This window comes from Hordeum vulgare, chromosome 3H, assembly GCF_904849725.1.
Source record: "Hordeum vulgare subsp. vulgare chromosome 3H, MorexV3_pseudomolecules_assembly, whole genome shotgun sequence".
Taxonomy (NCBI): domain Eukaryota; kingdom Viridiplantae; phylum Streptophyta; class Magnoliopsida; order Poales; family Poaceae; genus Hordeum; species Hordeum vulgare.
Genome location: NC_058520.1, coordinates 239,112,478 through 239,135,513, shown reverse-complemented (window position 1 = coordinate 239,135,513; position 23,036 = coordinate 239,112,478). Strand labels below are relative to the sequence as shown.

Here is a 23,036-nt window from a genome sequence, read left to right as displayed (position 1 = left end):
CAATAAATATTTAAAATTTGATAAATAAAAAAAGGACGGGAAGGCTTCGATGGGCTACATCCAATTAGATAGTGAACTTAGTAAATTTGATGGGCTTTCATTTATTCATGTTTGGTGTGATCAGAAGTGTCATCCAAAAGGCATGCCAAAAGTTCGAATGGTTCTTAATGCATTCTCGGGGTACACCTTCCTGCTACAATCATGTGCTGATGGACGTTTTGGTGGACGCCTCCCTGTCTTTGGGTGACACTCTTCGGATGATGCATGTCGTGTTGATGGACGATTTGGTAGACACGCTAATTATCTTTCCCGATGTAATGCACGGGTATGTTTGCTAGTAGTATCTTAGACATAAAAGGGCATACCCAGTGCTGAAAGCTCCCACACAAGGTGGGGTCTTGAAGATTCTATGGGTTGATAAAATATTCTATGTAACATTGTTGCTATGTATCCTGTATGACTGGCATAAACTACACTATCACTTAGGTTAAATATACTCTGTTCCAGAATATAAGGTGTATTAGTTTTTTCAAAAGTCAAACGTTTCTATGTTTAACCAAGTTTATAGCAACATATATCAACGTCTATACAGAGCTAGATAAATAACATATGAACATATATTTCATGGCGATCTAATGATAATGATTTGGTTTTGGAAACATCTATATTTTTCTCTATAAACTTTGTCAAAATTAGAAAAGTTTGACTTTTTGACAAATAAACTTATATTTTGGAGTGGAGGAGTAACATAACAGGATTGCTGGAGACGAACTATTCCATGTGTTGCTATTTTCTCGGTAGTGTGTCCTCATTTTGCTGACAAAAAGAAGCGTGCCAGTATAAGATGCAACACTCAACTGTCCTGCATACTTATCAATAATAAAACTGCCAATCAGAAGCCTTTTTAGCTTATCCATGTGAGTTGGGCTAACATGAAGTCTCCATTGGAAGGTGGATTTGACGGCTTATGTGGACAAACATGAATTCTGCTTTGATGCTGTCCTGGATGAGGCAGTAACTAATGACGAGGTATTACTTTTCTAACCATCATCCATGTCTGTCTTCTTTCCTCTTTTTAAACATGTTATTCTTAGTATATAAGTTACTCGGTTATTTGAGCAGGTGTACCGAGAGACCGTGGAGCCCATCATACCAATAATTTTCCAAAGGACCAAAGCATCATGCTTTGCATATGGCCAAACAGGTTAGATAATGCTGGTTTCAAGCTAAAACACTTAAGTTGCAATTTATGTGGAAGTTCCGGTAAATCCTGTCCTCGGTGTGCTTATGATTAGTTATGTTTTGGTATTTGTTATGTGGGGCAAGGCCTATAGCTGTAGTGTCCACAACAATCCACAACCACCACAGGCGTGAGTAACAGGGAGACTCTGTTTCGTAGCCTCGAGTTGAGTCAGAATTCAGTTAGTTAAAATCTTGCAGAGTCAGTTTAGATAAAAGGAGAAAGAGTCCAGATTGTAATCAGTTTAGTTATGCCTTGATGGCCAAGTTAGTTCGCCTGTAAGATGGGACTTAATCCCGATGAATAAAGGAAGCCAATTCAAAGTGTTTTCTTTGTCTTGGGCTCTTAGCTGCCTAGAGTAATTAGAAATTCAAGTTCTTCCAGTATTTCCTATAGATTCTTCCTACAATGCTGTTTATTGTGCTTAAAGTTCTCTGCAGTGCTTATTTGTGAACGTCCTGACTGTCAAGTGTTTGGCTCTACATGGCCTACACACACATATCATGATTTCATACTTAATGGAAAGAATAAATCCAGAAAGTTTAGTATTTGAAATTGATTGTAACATGACAGTTTGATAGTTAAATATGTGATCCTTGATCTTAGAAGCATAATTAAAAAGGTGCTTAAAATTAATACAGCCTGGACTTTCTATCTGAATGGTATCTGAAGGTGCTATATATGCTTGATGCTGTCCTTCATCTATTTGATCTGGATGCTATGCTGTAGATGGTACCGAGCTCATGATTTTGGAATTACGAATCATTCCTGCACTCCTGCTCCTAGTTTGATTTCTCAGTCTCGCTTTGGAGCATTGCTAACCCTCCATGTGCAGGTAGTGGCAAGACATATACAATGCAACCCCTACCTCTAAGGGCAGCACAGGATATGGTTCATCTTTTGCATCAACCTGGGTACCTGAGTCAAAATTTCAAGTTGTGGCTTAGCTACTTTGAGATATATGGTGGGAAGCTTTATGATCTTTTGAGCGAAAGGAGGTTGATTGCTGCACTCCATTTTTATATACCATCTAGTTTGGTATAGTAAACTTCATAGGTCATCATTGCCTTTGTGTGTTGTCAATGTGATGTTGAAATAAATTGTATGCATATTATCTGTGGATAGTATGCAGCTATGATGCATTTACTTTTGCCCATTTTTCTGTGCATGTATATATGTGCGCCCATGTTACTGTTGCCACATTGATAAGACTATCTTGGGAGTGCTGGGAAAACTTTTGCTGATCATAAGAAATACTGCCACTTTTTACTTTGGGGGGGGGGATTTAATGCAACTCTTATTAAAGATACTAGTACATTGGATCGAAAATGCAAGTCTTTTTAGGAATTTACAAGTGAAACATTTTAAAGTTTGATCTTCTATGCCGACACTGCTAGATTTATCATGAAATATAATTTTGTGATGTACAGGGAACATGTTTGCACATAAATTGATAGTCTAGATTGATATTACCATCTTGAAAATTGTGCCATGTCCTAAAAGACTTGCATTTTTTTTCTCGAGAAAACGCAAAGACTCTGCGTTTCATTTCATTGAAAAGGGAGATAGTTTAGCATTACATGCCTCCGAGGAGGAGGCTCATCGGGAAAAAAAAGCAGGAACTAGTGAACGTCCCAGGTTAGCGGCATGACCACCCCAAGGCTAGCTGCCCCAACCCTAACCCAAAGGGATGCCTCCTCTCTGATCCTAGTCGTTAGCAGGGCAATGGAAGTCTGCTCGCCGTCGAACACACAAGAGTTGCGGTGCTTCCAGAGCATCCATGCCGTCAGGTGAGTGATCGTGGCCGATCGTGGCCAGCCCCTTGCGCATGGGCTTTGGCGTCTCCAGCTTGGCGTGCGTCCACCAGTCGTTCAACGTGGCCTCCTGGTCTGGCGGCCGGCATGTCAGCTGTAGCCAGGAGAGCGTCTCATGCCAAACCTGTCACGAGAAGGGGCAGGTGACGAGCAGGTGGCGCATCGTCTTAGGCTCCTGGTCACACAAGACGCAGCGCGGGTGGTGTCGCAGGCCGCGGCGGCGCAATCTGTCCGCTGTCCAGCACCTGTCCAGACTAATGAGCCAGAGGAAGAATTTCACGCGTGGTGGAGCCCAACTCCTCCATGTCAGTTGCCATGAGTCGCAGCTAGCGGAGCCGTGGAAGGTTGCCAGGTAGGCGCTGCGCGCAGAGTAAGAGCCACTCGAGGTCCACCTCCAGATAAGCTGGTCTGGCTGGTCGTTGAGGGCAGCGCCTTCTGTTTCACGCCACAGCAGCAGGTATTTACCGATTTCGTGGATGCCCATGTCTCCGTGAATGTCTCAAGTCCAAGCATAGTTCAGGAGGCCCTCCGCAATGGTGCGCTGCTTGCGCCGGTGCTTGGGGATGCAAGCATAAAGTTGTGGTGCAATCTCTTGGACGGAGCGGCCATTGATCCAGCGGTCCTCCCAAAACTTGCCCGTTCTGCCGTCTCCCACGGCGAGCGAGGTGGAGGCGAAGAACAGGGCATGCTCCTCCTTGGAGAACTGGAGGTCAAGGCCGTGCCAAGCGCGACCCTCGTCAGTGCGGCTGAACCAGAGCCACCGCAGCCGTAGGGCGAGCCCAACACGCTCCATGTCCTGGACGCCAAGGCCGCCAAGGGGAAGGGGCCGGCAGATACGACGCCAGTTGACGTGGCAGCTGCCGCCGTTAGCGGCGGCGCGACCCTCCCATAGGAATCCTCTCTCGATTTTCTCAATGAGCCTGATCGTCTTCTTCGGAGGGGCGAAGACGAGGATTTGGTGGATGGGGATGGCGTAGAGCACGGACTTGACAAGTGCTAGGCGGCCCGCTTTGTTCATGAGCCTGGACTTCCAGTTGGGGAGCATGCCGCCAACCGTGTCGACCAGGGGCTGCAGCTGGGCGCTCGTGGGCCGTCGAATGGTGAGGGGGATCCCAAGGTACGTGAGCGGCAGGTCCGTGATCTTGCACCCAAGGAGCTCCGAGATCAGCGCAGTGTCACCCGGAGCGCAGTTGAGCATGGTGGCTGAGCTCTTGCTGTAGTTGACATGGAGGCCCGTGGCTCGCCCAAAAAGCTCCAGGATCGCCTTGATCGCGGCGAGGTCGTTCGGGGAGGGGTGGCAAAACAGTACCACGTCGTCAGCTTAGAGCGAGATGACCGGGATGGGGCGGTGTGGGTGCAGGTGCTCCAGGATGCCCAGGGACACGGCCCGCCGAAAGAGGCGTCCCAGCGTGTCCACGGCGAGGACGAACAGTTGGGGCGACAGAGGGTCGCCCTGCCGCAGCCCTCGGCGGTGCCAAATGGGGGGGCCCGGCTCGCCGTTGATCAGCACCGCGAGCAAGCGGACGACAGCAAGATGGCCAGCCAGTCCAGGAATCTGCTCCTGAAGCCATACTGACGGAGCACCTCGAACAGGAAGGGCCATGAGATGGTGTCGAAAGCGCGCGCGAGGTCGAGTTTGAGCAAGACTCGGGGCGCGCACAGCTGGTGCAGGAGGCGCCGAACGAGAACGAAATTGTCGTGGAGGGAACGACCGGCGATGAAGGCGTTCTGGTTCTTGCTGACCAGCCTGTCCAGCTTCGGTGCCAGGTGGAGGGATAGCGTCTTGGCAAACACCTTGGCGACTAGGTGGATGAGGCTGATGGGTCAGAAGTCGCCGATGGCTTGGGCATCCGAGCGCTTGGGGAGGAGGGAAACCATGGCCTGGTTGAGGCGGTGAAATCCTCTGCCCCTCAGCTGGTACAGCTGGTGGAAGACAGCGATGACGTCGTGCTTAATGGTGCCCCAGCAGGCATGGAGAAACTCCGCGGTGAAGCCATCCGGTCCCGGCGCCTTGCGCGCCGGCATGCGCGTGATCGTGCCCCAGATTTCCTCCTCTGTGAACGGAGCGTCGAGGTCCTGGAGGTCATCGTCAGGGTCGATTAGGTGCTCCAGGTTGAGCGTGCACTCGCGGTCGGGGGCCGTGGCATCTCGCTCTGCTCGGTGAGGATCTGGTCCCTGTGGACAGGCTGAAGATCGTGTTTTTTTGCCGTCGGTAGGAGCATTGCCGGTGGAAGAATGCGGTGTTGGCGTCCCCATCCTTAAGCGAGGCGATGCGCGCCCGCTGTCGGGCGATGGTGTGCTCAAGCGAAGCGAAACCCAAGAAGGCAAGCTTCAGGCTCCTGTGCAACCAAGCCTCATGCGGCGACAGCGTCCGATCCTCCTGAGCTTTGTCAAAGCTGAGGATGAGCACCCTGCAGAGCGCGAGCTTGTGCTTGACGCTGCCAACATATTTCGCACTCCAGCTGGTGAATCTCCTGGCGGTGGCCTGCAGGCGTAGCAGGAGGCGGCGGAAAGGGTCGGCATCATCCACCGACGTCCAGGCCTGCGCAACTGTTTCCTGGAACCCGTCAAGGCGCAGCCAAAACTCCTCGAAGCGGAAGCGACGGTGGGTTGGAGGCGTGGGGAGCAATCCAACAGGAGGGGGCTGTGGTCGGATACCATAGAAGCGAGGCAATGCAGGTGGCACTCGCCGACGACGTCCTCCCAGTCCGACGAGCCGAGGACACGGTCCAGGCGAACCAGCGTGGGCGGGGATTGCGCGTTAGACCACGTGTACCGGCGGCCGTTGAGATACACCTCCCTTAGGGCGAGGTCGTTAACGCAGCGCCGAAAGCGGCCCATCATCCTTCGGTTCAAGTTCCCGTTATTTTTGTCCTCGTCGCGCAGGATTCATCCACGGGCCCGTGCAGTCGCGACGCACGTTCCGGATCTCCTGGAGGAACGCGATCTTGTCGTCGTCATCCTGGGGCCATATACTATGGAGATCCACCACGGAGTGCCCTCGGACGTGGCAACCCTAGCGGTGAGGGCATTGGTGGTGAACAATGGGTCGGAAATAGTCACGACCTTGCTCTTCCACGCTAGGAGGACGCCCCCGTGCGTGCCCTCCGCGGGCAGGAACAGGAAGTCGTCGAAGTCGAGGCCCAGGGCCTCCAAGATGATCGAGGGGCCGATAAGTTCCATCTTCGTTTCCTGCAGGCATACTACCGACGCGTCGGCCGTAGCAATGAGCGAGCGAATCGCCAGGCGTCGCGCACGCGCGTTCAGCCCGCGCACGTTCCAGATCACAAACTTGAGGTTGTAAGCCATAAAGCAACTAGTTCGACGATCGGACTACAACAACGGGCTAAACCTCCGCGAGGCAGCCAGGAGGCACAAGCGTGCAAGGAGCCGAGGCAGTGATCTCGGGCAGCTCGCGATCAACCAGTTTGGCGATGGCAGCGAGCATGTCAACCGAGATTTCCGTCGCGAACACCCCGTCATAGGCCTCCATCGCATCAACAGTGATCTTCTGGTTGGCGCCGATGATCTCCAGGGTGCGCAGGACCTGCACGCGAGCCCGCCGCTCCGCGGTGGGGGGCACCGAGGCCGCAACCTTCGAAGTAGCAAAGTGGCCACGGCGTGGCGAGAAACATAAGGTGGGGCGACGAGGGCGCTTCCCAGGGGCCGGCAGGGCAGCCTTAAGTTGGCCAGTGGCAGCTGCGAGAAAATCCTCCAACGTCCAGGAGGTTGGACGTGTTTCTGTTCTCGGGCGCGATCTCCGCAGCGTAATAGGCGGCGAGGCGAAGCGGCATGCAGTGGGGCAGGTCGTTTCCACGGTGGAGGGGCTGTCCGGCCTTAGCTCAGAGCGGGGCTCAATGTGTTAGACCTTTCAGCCTGAGCATTGATAGTTGTGGATGACACTAGGAGAGTTGGGACAATTTTCGTTGGTTTATTTCTCACACAATGCCATGCCAACCTGAGGGGTTGGGGATACATATTTATAGGCTGCTAGCCAGCCAAGCATATGCTAAGATGCTAGTCTAAGATGCTGCTAAGATGCTAGTCTAAGATGCTATCCTAACTGCTAGTCCTTGATGGTCAATGATTCTATCCTAACAGCCACAAGGACCATGTGCTGCAGCCCCATAAAGGACTATGTGCTGCAGCCCCACAAAGACCATAGTACATAGACTTATCCATCATTCTCCCCCTAAGTCTTGTACGTCGTGTTGTGGGAGAGTCGAATCATCCCAATCCTGGAGCAGAGTTCAAGGAACTTGATCCTCCCAAGAGGCTTGGTGAGCAGGTCTGCGAGCTGGTCCGTGGTGTTGATGTAGCTCGCCTCGATGCTCCCTTCTTCCAAACAGTTGCGGATGAAGTGATACCTCAGTCGGATGTGCTTGCTCCGTTCGTGGAAAACGGGGTTCTTTGCCAGGGCCAGGGCGGACTTGCTGTCCACCAGGAGCTGCACCGTTCTGGTGTCTCGGACGAGGAGATCACCAAGCAGTCGAGCGAGCCAGAGCGCCTGAGTGCAGGCGGTGGAGGCCGCTATGTACTCGGCCTCACAGCTGGACAGGGCCACCACGTGCTGCTTGACCGATTGCCAGCTCACGAGACACTTGCCGAGGAAGAAGAGGATCCCGCTCGTGCTCTTGCTGGTGTCGATGTCGCCGGCGTGGTCGCTGTACCCGACGAAGTGTGCCGTCCCCGGACACCTAGGGTACTGGAGGCCGTGGTCGAGTGTCCCTGCCACGTAGCGGACGATCCTCTTCACTGCCTGCTGGTGCTCCGACGTCGGTCGCTCCATGAACCGACTAACATAGCCCACGGAGAATGCCAAGTCCGGCCGTGTGTGGGCGAGGTAGCGAAGGCTCCCCACAAGGCGTCGGTACTGCGTAGCGTCCACTTCCTCCGTCGTGCTGTGCGGCTCAGTTTCAGCCTCTCCTCCATCGGAGTGAGAGCTGGGTGGTAGTCGATGAGCCCAGCTAGCTCAACGATGCGCTTGGCGTAGGCGGACTGTCGAAGCGCGATCCCGGAGTGATCCTGGTGCACCTCGATCCCTAGATAGAGGGAGAGGAGCCCCAAATCACTCATCTGGAAGGTGGCCTTCATGTCTTCCTTGAACGCCGCCACTTATGCATCTTTGATGCCGGTGATCACCAAGTCGTCAACATAGACGCCCACCAGCAGGGCATTTCCTCCACTACCCCGTCGGTAGACGGCCGCCTCATGCGGGCTTTGCTCGAAGCCCATCTTCTTTAGCGTGGAGTCCTGCTTGGCGTTCCACGCCCTAGGTGCCTGCCGTAGGCCGTAGAGAGCCTTACGCAGGCGGAGTACCTTGCCCTCCTGGCCGGGGATCGCAAATCCCGGTGGCTGATGCACATAGACTTCCTCCTTCAAGTCGCCGTTGAGGAATGCCGACTTGACATCCATGTGATGGACACGCCAGCCCTCCTGGGCAGCTAGCGCAAGGAGAAGTCGCACGGACTCCATCCATGCCACGGGAGCGAAAGCGTCGTCGAAGTCGACTCCTTCCTGCTGCAAGAAGCCTCGGGCCACCAAGTGAGCCTTGTGCTTGATGATGGCGCCGGCTCCATCCCTCTTCAGCTTGAACACCCACTTAAGGGTGATTGCGCGGTGACCACGAGGGAGGTCAGCGAGCTCCCAGGTGCGGTTCTGCTCGACCGCATCCATCTCCAACTGCATCGCGGCACGCCATGCCGCGTCTCTCTCGGCCTCTGCAAAGGACCGAGGTTCGCCGTCCTCACACGCGAGTTGTAGCTGCGCCTCCAGGTCGCGTGGCACCAGTCCCGGCACCGACTGGTCGCCGAGTAGATTATCCATCGTACGATACCGCAACGGTTCGCCGCTATGATACGCGTCGATGCGCTCCTCGTCGTGAGTGAGCGGGGAAGCGAAGTTCATCGGGTTGTGCTCTGCGTGAGCTGGTGTTGATGAAGACGAGCCCGGAGTGGTGACTGTCAGGGCTGGAGTATGCGGCGTCGCCGGTTGTGGTGCCGTCGGCGTAGCAGGCACCGGAGTCGATGTAGTTTTGGGGGCTGGGGTAGACGTGCTTGGCGAAGAGGAGCTGCTTGCTCCCCCAGCTTCCTTGAAGTGGACGTACTCGACAATGAAGTCGTCATACGTCGGCGTCGAGCCGTCGTCCACCGCCTTGTCCCATTTCCACCCTCGCCCTTCGTTGAACACGACGTCTCGCGCCGTGCGCACACGCTGTGTCTCTGGGTCGAGGATGCGGTAGGCCTTTGAGCCCTCCGCATAGCCGATGAAGACTCTCGGAGTACTCCTGTCGTCGAGCTTGCCGATGTGGCCGAGCTCTTTGGCGAACGCAAGGCAGGCAAAGACCCGCAAGTGGGAGACCGCCGGCTTCCGCCCATGCCAGGCCTCGTACGGCGTCCTGCCGTCGAGTGCCTTAGTAGGCGAGCGGTTGAGGATGTAGACGGCCGTTAGCACCGCCTCTCCCCAGAAAACAGCCGGCATCCCTCTCCGCTTGAGGAGAGCCCGAGCCATCCCCACAACCGTCTGGTTGCGCCGCTCGACGACGCCGTTTTGCTGCGGGCTGTACGGCGCGGAGTAGTGGCGCTGGATGCCCTCATCAGCGCAGTACGACGCGAATTCAGCTGCCGTGAATTCGCCGCCGTTGTCAGTGCGCAACACGCGCAGTTTGCGGCCGCTCTCCGCCTCCACAACAACCTGCGCGCGCCTGATGGCGTCCGGCGCCTCTCCCTTACTGCCGAGGACCATCACCCACATGTAGCGAGAGAGGTCGTCGACGAGCAGCAGGAAGTAGCGTCGACCTCTTGGTGTGGCTGGCGTCACCGGGCCGCACAGATCTCCGTGCACGAGCTCCAGCCTCTCCTTGGCCCGAAAACTCGCCTGCTGGGGAAAGGGGAGTCGTCTCTGCTTCGTCAGCACACAGATGCCGCAAAACTGCTCCACATGGTCGAGGCATGGCAGGCCTCGCACCATCTCCTTGGCACTTATACGCTTCAGGGCCTCAAAATGAAGGTGCCCAAAGCGCTGATGCCATTGCCACGCCTCGTCGTCCCGACGGACAGCGAGACAGACCGGTTGTGCCACCTGCACATCAAGGACGTAGAGTCGATTTTCACCTCTGGGTACCTTGGCGAGAAGGCGACGCTGGCGATCCCAGATGCGTAGGACCCCATGTTCAATCAGCACGCGTGAGCCGTTCTCATCCAGCTGTCCCAAGCTGATGATGGAGTTCCTTAGCGCGGGGATGTAGTAGACACCGGTGAGCAGCCGGTGCTCTCCCGTCTTGGTGGTGAAGATGACGGAGCCGACGCCCTTAATTTCCACAGCTGAGGCATCCCCAAACTTGACGGAGCCTCGCGCGTCGGAGTCGAGCTCGGCGAAGAATTCCCTTCGACCGGTCATGTGGTGGGTGGCGCCGGTATCGAGGCACCACCCCGCAGTCTTGTCCTTCCCGGAGCCATCGCCGAGAAGAGCGTGTGCTTTTGGCTCGTCGAGGTGGAGGGGAGCCTTTGCGACTGGTGTCGCTGAAGGTAGCTCGATGCTTGCATGCGCCATGAACAGAGCCGTCTCCTCCTCCTCCGCCTGTGCGACGTGAGCCTGGCCTTGTCGTGGTTGTCGACACTCATTGGCCCAATGGCCAAGCCGGCCACAGTTGTGGCAGCTGTTGTCCTGTGCCGGCTTGGGCTTGCCAGCGGCGCCGTCCTTGGCGCCTCCGCGGGCGTCACCTTCGGCACGTCCTTGTGCCTTGCCGCCCCTTCGCGCCTTGCGCTGCTTGCCGCGCTTGCGGCCGCCCGTCGTGGAAGAAGGCTCTCCCGCCCGAGTTAGGAGCAGCTTCACGCCGGTGGTGATGGGCCCCGAGGGAGGCTATGGCTCGTCGGTGTCGACGACCTTGAGGCGACCTATCGCCTCCTCGATCGTCATCGTGGAGAGGTCCAGCAAAGACTCGATCGAGCGGGCCATCTGCTTGTATTTCTCGGGAATGCACCGGAAAAGCTTCTCGATAGCTCTCTCCTCGGTGTAGGTGGCATCGCCGAACTTCACCATCTTCTGCAGCAGAGTGTTGAGACGGAGAGCAAAGTCATTAATGTCCTCACCTGGCTTGAAAGCCAGGCTCTCCCACTCCTTACGAAGTGCCTGCAGTGTGGACTTGCGAGCACGGTCGCTGCCGATGCGTGCCGCGGCGATGGCGTCCCAAGCCTCCTTGGCAGTCCGCTTGTTGGAAAGCGAGAACTGCATCTCGGGCGGGACTGCGGCGATGAGGGCGTCCAGCGCCCGTCGATCTTCTTGGTGGCCGACGTTGCTGTCCTGGACTGCCTCCCACAGCCGCCGCACCTGGAGCCTGATCTTCATGATCGCGGCCCACTCGACGTAGTTGGTTTTAGTGAGGGTAGGCCACCCAACATTGGGACCAACATCCCTGACCTCAGTCCGGACCTCGTAGAGGCCGCGGTCTTGGTTGTTGCAGCCGCCGTCGCCGTGCGCACCTCCACCTGGAGCGCGGGCGTGCTCGGCTGCCCACTGCGCTGTCCGCTCTTGCGCCACTTTGGCGCGGTCTGCGTCGGCGCCATCGTCCGGAGGCGCGGAGCCGTTGGAGCTGCCGGAGCCGACGCGGAGTGCCTTGGCATCCGCCGTAGCCTCACGTGCTGCCTCCGCTGCTGCTGCTGCTTCTACCTCCGCCCTGGCTGCTTCTACCTCCGCTCTGGCTGCTGCCAGCTCCGCTGCAGCCAGCCTCGACACCCTTGCTGCTGCAGCAGCTGCTGCTACAGCTGCTCGCTCACGCTCCTCTGCCACGGCGCGCTTGGCCTCCTGCCGGCGCCGTATGCTCGAGGTAGCCGTGTGCTGAGAGCGACCTGCAGACATGGCTCGCTGCAGGGCGGCTGTTGCGTGAAGAGGAGGCTGTTGCTGACGAGCTGCTGCTCGACAGTCCGGAGGGAGGGAGGTAACTAGGGGCAGTCGGAGCAGCTGCTGCTACCGGCTTAGGCTGCTCAGCTCCCGGTGAGAGAGGTGAGCAGGAAATGCTCAGGGTACAAGATAACGAGGCTCTGATACCACTTGTTAGACCTTTCAGCCTGAGCATTGATAGTTGTGGATGACACTAGGAGAGTTGGGACAATTTTCGTTGGTTTATTTCTCACACAATGCCATGCCAACCTGAGGGGTTGGGGATACATATTTATAGGCTGCTAGCCAGCCAAGCATATGCTAAAATGCTAGTCTAAGATGCTGCTAAGATGCTAGTCTAAGATGCTATCCTAACTGCCAGTCCTTGATGGTCAAGGATTCTATCCTAACAGCCACAAGGACCATGTGTTGCAGCCCCACAAAGGACTATGTGCTGCAGCCCCACAAAGACCATAGTACATATTCTTATCCATCACAATGGTGGCGCCGAGGCCCAACCCAGCGGAGAGGCTGCCAAGGCCCAGCCCGAGGGGGGAGGGCGTCTCGAGTGGCAGCGGCGAGGGGCCCAGCCCAAGGGCAGCGGGATTTGAATCCAGCTCCGAGCCAAAAGATCGGGCTGGCATGACCAGGGATCGGTCCAAGCGCGGGCTGGCAGCAGGTGACGCCGCCAAGGTTGCGCTTTGCCCCGACAGGGCAACCTCCTCGGGCACCGCACGCGGCAGGGGTTGCGAATCACGGACCATCTTGTAGTGCGGCGAATCAGGGGCCGCCTCGCAACCGTCCCGCCTCGGATCTGGAGTCGATGGGGTCAGAGCATCGGGCGTGCCTGGCGAGGAGCAGGACGGATCCTGCTCGTGCACGGAAGGCGACAATCGCGGCTGGTGAGTGGCGGGCCCCGTGCCTGGCGAGGAAAGGCGCCTGGGCAATCGGGAGGCGCCAGCTATCTCTGCCAAAAGCGACCCGGTCGCATCTTGGACCGTGGAGGGCCCAGCCCCTGCATCGTCAGGCCGTTGGCCCTTCATTTGCCAGACGCCCTTTCCCTTTTTAGGACCGTGACGATGGTGATGGGCCCCGGCCTGCCCAGACCACGGCGACATCCCCTTCGCGCTGGCAGTGGCCTCCACCGGCGATGGCGGCTGCGCCGTATGGAAGCGGTGATCAGCGGAGCGCCAGATGGCATCCATGGCGACACCGTCGGAACGGCGCGAGCCTCCAGCGGCGGACCAGGTCAGGGCGTCGAGCGCCGCGTCGTCGGCGCGGCCAGCGGGGGCGGCGGCGCTTGCGGCCACGGCGACGGCATGGCTCGCGACCATCATTGCGCCCAGGAGGAGGAGCTCCACCGGCGCCACCATGGCCGTCAGCGTGGTTCTCCAGCGGTGGCGCAGGCCGGCCCAGCTCCTCGCGCACCACCCTGATGGAAGCCTGGTACGTCAGGGTGCGCACCGTAGGCGCCTGGGAGGGGGCGCGCGGCGGGATGCACTCGACGAACTCGAGGACGGCATGGCGACGGATGGACGCCGGGTCATGGGCGCGCCCTGAGAGCCTGAAGGTGGCGAGGTCGGCTCTGGACCGTGTCTCCGGATGGAGGCGCTTCACCCAACATGAGTCTTCGAGGAGGTGCTCGACAGTGCTCAGGTTCCAAGCCTGCGCCGGGACGCCGCGGAGCTCGAGCTCGACGCGGTGCTCCAGGCTATCGCAGCCGGCGTGGGCGAGCTTGCTGGAGGGGCGGAGAGCAGCATCGAAGGAGGGGCCTTCGATGTGGTGATTGTCGTAGATCTTGTCCTTGATTGCCTGCGAGGCGCAGATGATGAGGAAATCCTCAGGGTGGTTGAGGTGGACCGAGAAATCGCCGGGGTGCAGCTCGAGGTTGTTGAAGAGCGCGTCTGCGATCTCGTCGGCAGCGACGGGTGGCCTGGAGCCTGTGATGGTGGCCACCATCCCGCGTTGCAGCACCGCCTCAGCCTCCTCGATCTTGACGGAGCGAGGGATGAGGACGCGCGCCGGACCCGAGGGGCCGACAGTGGGCGCCGCGGCGCGAGGCGACGGCGGGGGGGGGGGGGCGTCGGAGTTGCGCGTCGCTGGGGTGGAGCAGACGCCGTCAGCAGGGCACGGTCACGGGCCCGACGCGCAGGCGTGCAGTTCCTGGACTCGTGGCCGAGGAGAAGGCAGCGCCGGCACCGCAGCCTGTTTGTGCAGTTGCGGACGGTGTGGCCCGGGTCGAGGCAGCGGAAGCAGAGGCCCGCCGACTCCTCCGGCGTGGGGCTGCGGTGGAGCCGCGGCGTGGGAGCGTCCGCGCGGCGGGCGTTGCGGCGTTTCCTGCTCCTCGGCAACTCCCAGACACCGCCAGCGTCCGCTGCGGGCGTCGCCGCATCCTTCACGTGGTGGACCTCCGAGCGGGGGCCCAGCCGGGTCGATGCAGGTGCGCGTAGGGGCGGGGCGGGAGCCGCCTGCATCTGGCGCACCGGCGGCGGAGGAGTGGTGCGGGCGACGTCCCGGTAGGAGCGCATGCCGGAGGAGGAGCTGTCTGAATCCTTCCAGCGATCCTCGCGGTGGTGGCGGCGCGCGTCGCGGCCGTCGTCGGAGGGGGCCATGGCGCGGGGGAGGCGGGGGCAGCCGGCGGGCAGGACGGCGGCGGGGGTGCTCGACTAGGCTAGGGGCGCGGGCGCTGGGAGGAGCGGAGCGGAGCGGCACAGCATCCACAAGTTCCAGCACAAAGACTTTCATTTTGGATTGGAGGAAGTATGGTACCACTCAGCTACCTTAGGGCCAGTTCTTTTGGTGGCTTTTTTGAGCTTCTAGAATAAGCTGCCCCCTACTCAGCTTATTCTAGAAGCCCAACAAAAAATATTTTTTTCGAAGCCTAGTCAAGTCTTAATTAGCTTCTAGAATAAGCTGCCCCCTACCCAGCTTATTCTAGAAGCCCAACAAAAAATATTTTTTTCGAAGCCTACTAGTGAAGTCTTAATTAGTAGACTTCTAAAAAAATAAATTTGATTGGGCTTCTAGAATATTTTTTTAGAAGCCTACTAGTCAAGTCTTAATTAGTAGTTGTTTAAATTCAGCATTGAAATTAAACTTTTCTTTGCACACACACCTCAGTAACTTTCCCTTCGTGACTTGTTTTTGTATGCTTAATTAATGGGACTTGTGGTTGAAGTTGAGCTTCATGTTTTTCTAGGCCGCTCTGCATTAGGGAAGATGGAAAGAAACAGGTCTGCATTGTTGGCTTGCATGAATTTGAGGTTTCTGATGTCCAGATTGTCAAAGAATACATTGAGAGAGGAAATGCCTCGAGAAGCACAGGATCAACTGGGGCCAACGAAGAGTCATCACGATCTCACGCCATTCTGCAATTAGCTGTGAAGAAGCATATCCCGGCGATAGAGACCAGAAGACAAAGAGATCGTGATGCTAATGAAGCTAAAAATACGAAGCTTGTGGGAAAATTGTCATTTATTGACCTTGCTGGAAGCGAGCGTGGTGCTGATACAACAGATAATGACAAACAGACAAGGTGCTTATTTTCATCTGATAGATATTGAATCATGTCTTTCTGGCATGCTCCAGCTGTATCTTTTTTCCTTTACTTGTTATGCTTTCCATAAATACCAACATACTACAGTCCTCTGCCTTCTAACTTTCTTCTTGTGCCAGAATTGAGGGTGCAGAAATAAACAAGAGCCTTTTGGCTCTCAAGGAATGCATTCGGGCACTGGATAATGATCAGATACATATTCCTTTCAGAGGAAGCAAGCTAACAGAGGTGCTTCGTGATTCGTTTGTTGGTAACTCTCGAACAGTAATGATTTCTTGCATCTCACCGGGCTCAGGTTCATGTGAACACACACTAAATACCTTAAGATATGCTGACAGGTGATATTCCCTTTAAATGACTTTAAATTTACATGTTGTGTTTGATAATTTGGATATACATTGAGTTGTCAGGTTTTAACAATATTGCTGCTCAACAAGCAGGGTTAAAAGTCTTTCGAAAAGTGGTAACTCAAAAAAAGAGCAGCCCACTGGACAGATTGTGTCCTCCAGCAAGGAATCTACCCATACATCATATCCATTATCAGGTGAAGCTGAAGAAACTATGGACGAGACTGAAGAGAACAGACATATTGATGCTTCAAGGAGAGTTGTTGAAATTTGTACGAGTTCTTCAGTGGAACCTGATAGGAACTCATTTAGTATGATTCCAAGCTATCCACATAGAGGAAGGGAAGAAACTAGTTCAACATCTAGTTTGAATGATAGGGAGAGAGTTGATTTCAAATCTAACCCGTCTGGTTATAGTAGTAAAGCACAGTCACTTCAGAATTCAGTTAATTCAGAAGACAAAAATAAAGTTACAAAAGTCTCACCTCCTCGGAGAAAAGCTAATAGGGAAGACAAATCTGAAAAGCAGAATAACTATGTGAAAAAGGAAAATGGGGCAGATGTAAGTCGGATTGTCGACAAACATCAACTGAAACAGCAGCAGCAAAGACCGTCGTCTACTTCGGCATCACAGGTTTCATCGAGACAATCTGAAAAGGAAAGTTCGTGTGATGAGGAAGTAAATGCAATACTTGAGGTAAAATAATACTCCCTCTGTAAACTAATGTAAGATCATTTAGATCACTAAAGTAGTGGTCTAAACGGTATTATATTAGTTCGTCAAAATTGTTTTATTTTACCAAAGTGGAGCTGATACCAACGTTTATTCTATGTTAGGAAGAGGAGGCATTAATAGCATCTCACCGAAAGGAAATTGAAAATACTATGGAAATAGTGCGGGAAGTAAGTTCCATTTACTCAATTTACATCATAACTATCTTTTTATTTTGTGATATTCTTGCGGTCGTCTTACTCCCTGTTGTTGAGCATCGCGTTGTTTGTGGTGTATTAATTAAGTGCGATGATCATGATTGGAAAAGATCTTTATTTGTCAGGAGCTTTTAAGTGTAAGCTTAAAGAAGAGATCATATGCTGGAATAATATACTTTAGACGGGAGAGCGTGAATTCTCGTTGCTCATAATTCATCATAATGGTAATAGAAAGATGGCCCTAAAAATAATCTCCATCTCTTCTAATGAAACTCATCTCTATTGCATATGATGTGTACCTTTTTTTTTCGAGAAAACGCAAAAGACTCTTTGCGTTTCATTTCATTGAAAAGATGGAAAGTACAATCCTCCTAAGAGGCTGGTTATACATGGGTCGTGTGCCCGGTCAGTGTACATCCTAGGATGTATGTAGGCAGGACAACCCGTAGTCCTTGTGCCCTAGTGAGTGCCCAACACTTGGCCTCATCTCTGATCTTATCCACTAATGTGTCTACTAAGGGTCGCGCATTGTCGAAGGCGCATTCGTTTCGGTGTTTCCAAATCATCCAGGGGACGAGCATGGCGATTGATTGCAGGCCTTTGCGCAACGTCGAGGGTGTCTGTTCCTTAGCCCTCTGCCACCAGTCTATGAGTGTAGGTTTGCTGGTGGGGGGTTGTGCTGGTATGCGTGTCTAGGCCAGGATGTCGTGCCAAGTTTGTCGGGCAGACGGGCATACCAACAGTAGGTTCTGGTCTTCAGGGCTTGGTCGCACAGTAGGCATCGGGGGTGGTGTGTTAGGCCGCGTCGAGCAAGCCGCTCCACCGTCCAACATCGATCCTTGCCTGCCAACCAGTTGAAGAACCTGACGTGTGGCGGCGCCCAACTCTTCCACGTCAGTTTCCATGAGGGGCAACGCGTGGAGCCGTGGAACGTCGCGGCGTAGCATGATTGTACCGAGTATGTGCCGCTTGCTGTCCATCTCCATATCATTCTGTCCTTGTTGTCCATCTCCATATCATTCTGTCCTTGTTGTCCATCTCCATATCATTCTGACACGGCATGCCAAAGCCGTGGGTATTGTCCAATCTCGTGCATCCCGCGACTCCTTGGATGTCGCGCGTCCATGAGTTGCCGTGGAGCCCCTCCGCCAGTGTTCTCGTTTTGTAGCACCGTTTGGGTATGCATTTGTATAATGTCGGTGCAAATTCGCGCACAGACTGTCCATGTAGCCAGCGGTCGTCCCAAAACAGGGCAGTCCATCCATCTCCAATGTGTGCGTTGGCGGAAACGTCTTACCCATCATGGGAGATGTTATATATGCAGGGGGCGAACCTGAATATGCGTACAAGGTTGAGATACATCTTGGAGGAGAAGAAAGAAAGAAGAGATAAGCTACATCGGTTAGGATATAAGAGTTTAAACAACCATTGGTTTATCTCTAGATCTATTGTAACCTGATATGTATCTATCTTAACCTGATATGTATCTACTTAACTTGATATGTATTTCAGGTGTTTAACACCCTCCCTTAATCACAACTTGGTCAAGTTGAGATTATGTTTGAAGTCTTCAAAACTCCGTACAGGCAATGCCTTTGTAAATCCATCTGCAATCTGATCTCTGGAATGCACAAAACGAATGTCAAGTTTCTTCTGAGCAACCCTTTCTCTGACAAAGTGGAAATTTATCTTTATATGTTTTTTTTTCTCGAGAAAACGCAAAAGACTTTGCGTTTCATTGTATTGAAAAGAGAGAGGAATAACCTCCTATAAGGCTAGTACAGAGGTGTTACAGCCGGATCAATGCACGTCCCAGGTGGGTGGCAGGGTGACCCTAAGCCCTTTGGCCCCTGCCTTCGCCCAATTCCTGGACTCGTCCTTGATCGCATCAGCGAGCTCAACTAGCGATGGTGCTACATGATCAAATACACACGCGTTCCTATGTTTCCAGATCATCCAAGGCACGAGAAGCGCAATCGAGGCCAGCGCTTTGCGGAGCGGGTGAGGTGTGGCGTCGCGAGCGCGCATCCACCAGTCCTGAAGCGTGGCGTCCTGGTCGGGCACCGGTGCCGGGAGTCGCAGCCAAGACATGGTCCCGTGCCAAGTCTGCTTCGTGAATGGGCAAGAGAGCAGCAGATGCTGTATCGTTTCCGGTTCTTGGTCGCAGAGCAGGCACCGAGGGTGATGCGTTAGGCCATGGCGAGCAAGGCGCTTGGCAGTCCAGCAGCGGTCCTGATTAGCGAGCCAGTGGAAGAACTTGACCTTCGCAGGGGCCCAGCCCTTCCAGATCAGCTTCCAGGACCGGCAAGTGATGGACCCGTGAAAGGTGGCTAGATAGCAGGAACTGGCTGAGTAGCTGCCGCTGGCTGTCCATTTCCAGGAGAGCGTGTCCGGCTCTGAGGAAAGGGTGATGCTGGACACCAGCTGCCAAATCTGGAGATACTGCCCAATCTCCTGAAGGCCAAGAGTGCCGTGAATGTCTCTCGCCCAAGCGTTGCCGGCGATGCCTTGGGCCACCGCCTGGGACTTTCTGCGATGCTTGGGAATGCAAGAGTACAGCGAGGGCGCGTGCTCGCGGATGGAGAGGCCGAGGAGCCATCGGTCCTCCCAGAAAAGCGCTGTCGAACCGTCTCCAATCTGCATGGTGGTGGAGGCATAGAAGAGGCCGTGCTCCTCGGGGGTGAACTGCAGGCCCAGATCATGCCATGCGCGGCTAGAGTCCGTCCGCGAGAGCCATAGCCAGCGGAGCCTAAGGGCGAGCCCTGTGCGCTCAAGGTCGCGGACACCCAGGCCGCCATACTCAAGCGGTCGGCATACCCGGCGCCAGTTCACGTGACAGTGCCCACCGTGGGCGGCCTCGCGTCCTGCCCATAAGAACCTGCGCTGAATCTTCTCAAGCTGCTTCAGGGTTTTCTTCGGGGGGGCTAGGGCCAGCATTTGGTGGATGGGGATGGCGCTAAGCACGGACTTGACGAGCGCCAGCCGCCCGGCCTTGTTCATGAGCCATGCCTTCCACGAAGGGAGGCGACCGGCCACCTTGTCAACTAGAGGTTGCATCTGAGCCGCAGAGGGGCGGCGCGTGGAGAGAGGGATACCCAGGTACGTGATGGGCAGAGCCGCCGTCTGGCAGCCAAGAATCGCTAATGATTCGGCGGTCGACTCATCTCCATGAAGCGCAGTGGCAGAGCTCTTGCCGTAGTTCACGTGCAGGCCGGAGACGGAGCCAAAAACCCCTAGGATGCCCTTCACGGCAAGGACCTCGTCGGTCGAGGCGTGGCAGAACAACATCACATCATCGGCGTAAAGTGAGATAGCCGGGATGTTGCGTCGGGGGTGCAATCTCCGGAGAATGCCGGTCTGGAGCGCCCCTTGCATGAGGCGGCTGAGCATGTCGACGGCCAGGACAAAGAGCTGCGGGGATGTCGAGTCGCCCTGTCTGAGCCCGCGGCGATGCCAGATCGGGGGTCCCGGCACGCCATTGAGCAAGACGCGGGTGCTGGCCGAGGAGAGGAGGATGGCCAGCCACTCCCGGAACCTCGCTCCGAAGCCATATTGGCGCAAGGCCTCGAAGAGGAAGGGCCATGATATGGAGTCGAAGGCCCGGGTTAGGTCGAGCTTGAGCATGATCCTTGGCTCGCCTAGTTGGTGCAGGAGCTTGAGGGATTGCCGGACTAGGATAAAGTTGTCGTGGAGGGTACATCCGGCAATGAAAGCGTTCTGATAGCGGCTCACCAGGCCGTCGAGCATCGGTGCCAAGCGCAAGGAGAGGACCTTCGCAAAGAGCTTGGCCACAATATGTATCAGGCAGATCGGCCGGTAGTCACCAAGCTTGTGAGCATCGGCGCGCTTTGGCAGCAAGGTGAGCAGAGCTTGGTTAAGCTTGTGGAATCCACGCCCCCTCAGCGCATAGAGCTGCTCAAAGGCCTCAAACACGTCCTGCTTAATGGTGCTCCAGCACGCTCGCAGAAACTCCGCGGTGAAGCCGTCCGGCCCTGGTGCCTTGTGCGCCGGCATGCGCCTCACAGCCTCCCAGATCTCATCGGGGCTGAACGGCACCTCTAGGGTAGAGAGGTCTACTGGCTGAATGAGGTGCTCGAAGTCTAGCGTGTGGGTGCGGTCGGCCGCTGTGCCGAGCAGCCCATCAAAGTGAGCGAAGGCCGCCTGGGCCATCTCGTCGTGCTCGCTGATCATCTGCCCATCAATGAGCAGGCTGTACACTCTGTTCTTCTGACGACGATATGTGCATTGCCTGTGGAAGAAGCTCGTGTTCGCGTCGCCGTCCGAGAGGGAGGAGATGCGAGCACGCTGTCGGGCAATCGTGCGCTCAAGCGAGGCCAAGCCCAAGTAGGAAAGCTTGGTCTGCTTGCGCAGCGAGTCCTCCGGGGGGGATAGCATGCGGGTCTCCATGGTTTGGTCGAAGCGCAGGATGAGCTCGCGGGAGTTGGCGAGCTTGTCCCTGATGTTGCCCGTGGACTTGGCGCTCCAGCTCGTGAGGGCGCGACCCGTGGCCTGCATGCGCCGGACCAGCCGTCTGAAGGGGTCTGGGTCAGACACCGATCCCCAGGCCGCGGCTATCGTGTCATGAAAGCCGTCGAGACGCATCCAAAACTCCTCGAAGTGGAAGCGTTTGTGGGCTGATGGCATGGGCGAGCAGTCCAAAAGCAAAGGGCAGTGGTCGGAGACAACGGATGCCAGGCAGCGGAGGTGGCACTCGCCATGGCTGTCCTCCCAGTCTGCGGTGCAAAGCACTCGGTCGAGGCGCACGAGCGTGGGAGGGGACTGCTCGTTGGACCACGTGAAGCGACGCCCATTGAGGTAAACCTCCTTGAGGGCAAGGTCGTTGATGACTCGGCGAAATCTGCCCATCATGCGGTGGTTCACGTTGCCCGAACTTTTGTCCGAGGCATGACATATCAAGTTGAAGTCCCCACACAACATCCATGGACCGGGGTTGGTATCGCGAATGTCGCGCAGCTCTTGGAGGAATAGTAGTTTGTCCTGGTCGCTTTGCGGCCCGTAGACCGTGGTAAGCCACCAGGGGTTACCATTGGGCGCGCGCACCTTCGCAGTCACCGCGTGCTGCGTGAACTGGAGGTCAGAGAGTGTGGCAGCCCTGGTCTTCCAAGCCAGGAGAATGCCGCCACGCGTGCCATCGGCCGGGAGGTAGGTTGACCCATCAAACTCAGACCCCAACGTTTCCAGCACAACAGAGGACGAGATCAAAGCCATCTTAGTTTCTTGCAGGCATACAATGGATGCGCGGGTGGTACAGAGGAGCGAACGAATCGCACAACGCCTAGCGCGTGAGTTGAGGCCTCTAACATTCCAAACTACAATCTGCAGGCCATGATCCATGAACAAGGATTCGACGTGTGACGAGCGGCGCCGCTAACTCGTGCAGGCGGCAACATCGTTGCGAGCAGCCGTCAGGCATGCCAGAATCTCTCTGTCGACGAGGGCCGCGATAGCCTGCAGTACCGACATCTGTAGTGGCATGGCAAATAGATCGTCGTAGGCTTTCATCGCCGCAGCGGAGATGGGCTGGTTGATGCCGACGATGCCGAGGGTGCGGAGGATCTGCACTTGGGCGCGCCTCTCGGCCCTTGGCGGCGTTGCCGCCGCTGTGTGAGCAGAAGCCGACCGCCCTCGCCGTGGGCTGAAGTTCAGGGGTGGTCGCTGGCGCTTTCCTGGAGATGGCAGAGCTGCATCGAGCTGCTTCGTGGCTGCAGATAGAAATTGCCCCAGCGTCCAGGAGGGAGGATCCGGTGCTGGCCGGCTGCGAGGTCGTCGCAAGGTGATCGGAGGAGAGGCGAACCGGCACGGCGCAGAAGCGCGCGGCACGACAGCAGGACCATCACGAACTGGACGAGCGGGCCGTTGCAGGATGGTAATCGGTGCTGGGTCATGCCGGCCTGGGGCTTCGCCAGACGCTGCAGGGGTGGGCCGAGGGGAGGGCTGCCCAGCAGAGGCTGGCCCAGGGGAGTTCTGAACAACAGTGGACGTCCCTGTGGGCTGGCATGTGGGCGGGGGCCCAGGAGCCAAATCTGGCGGAACGGCGGTGATGGCCAGGATTCCCCCGCATGACGGGTCGAAGCCCGCGCTGTCCGGCGGTGACTGCGTTGAGGGTGTTCCCGCGCGTGGCGACGCGCTGCCCGCGTTGGCCCGCGGCGTCTGATCCGAGACGTCAGGCGGGGCCCGCGCCGCGGGGAGTGTTGCGCCGCTTTGGCCCGACCGGGCAGCAGGCGAGACCGGCGCGTTTTGCAGGTCTGGCT

The 23,036-nt window shown here is 56.1% G+C and overlaps 1 protein-coding gene across 1 annotated transcript in view; it reads left to right on the top strand.

The window, feature by feature from the left end:
- Window positions 1–23,036, top strand: part of LOC123443592 (kinesin-like protein KIN-13A) — a 42,927-nt gene that overhangs the window by 6,973 nt on the left and 12,918 nt on the right. The window contains exons 5-11 of the mRNA XM_045120033.1: window positions 952–1,029; window positions 1,123–1,204; window positions 2,076–2,238; window positions 15,131–15,466; window positions 15,607–15,825; window positions 15,928–16,531; window positions 16,672–16,737. Coding sequence (XP_044975968.1) covers window positions 952–1,029; window positions 1,123–1,204; window positions 2,076–2,238; window positions 15,131–15,466; window positions 15,607–15,825; window positions 15,928–16,531; window positions 16,672–16,737 — 1,548 coding nt within the window. The remainder of the gene's footprint in view (window positions 1–951; window positions 1,030–1,122; window positions 1,205–2,075; window positions 2,239–15,130; window positions 15,467–15,606; window positions 15,826–15,927; window positions 16,532–16,671; window positions 16,738–23,036) is intronic.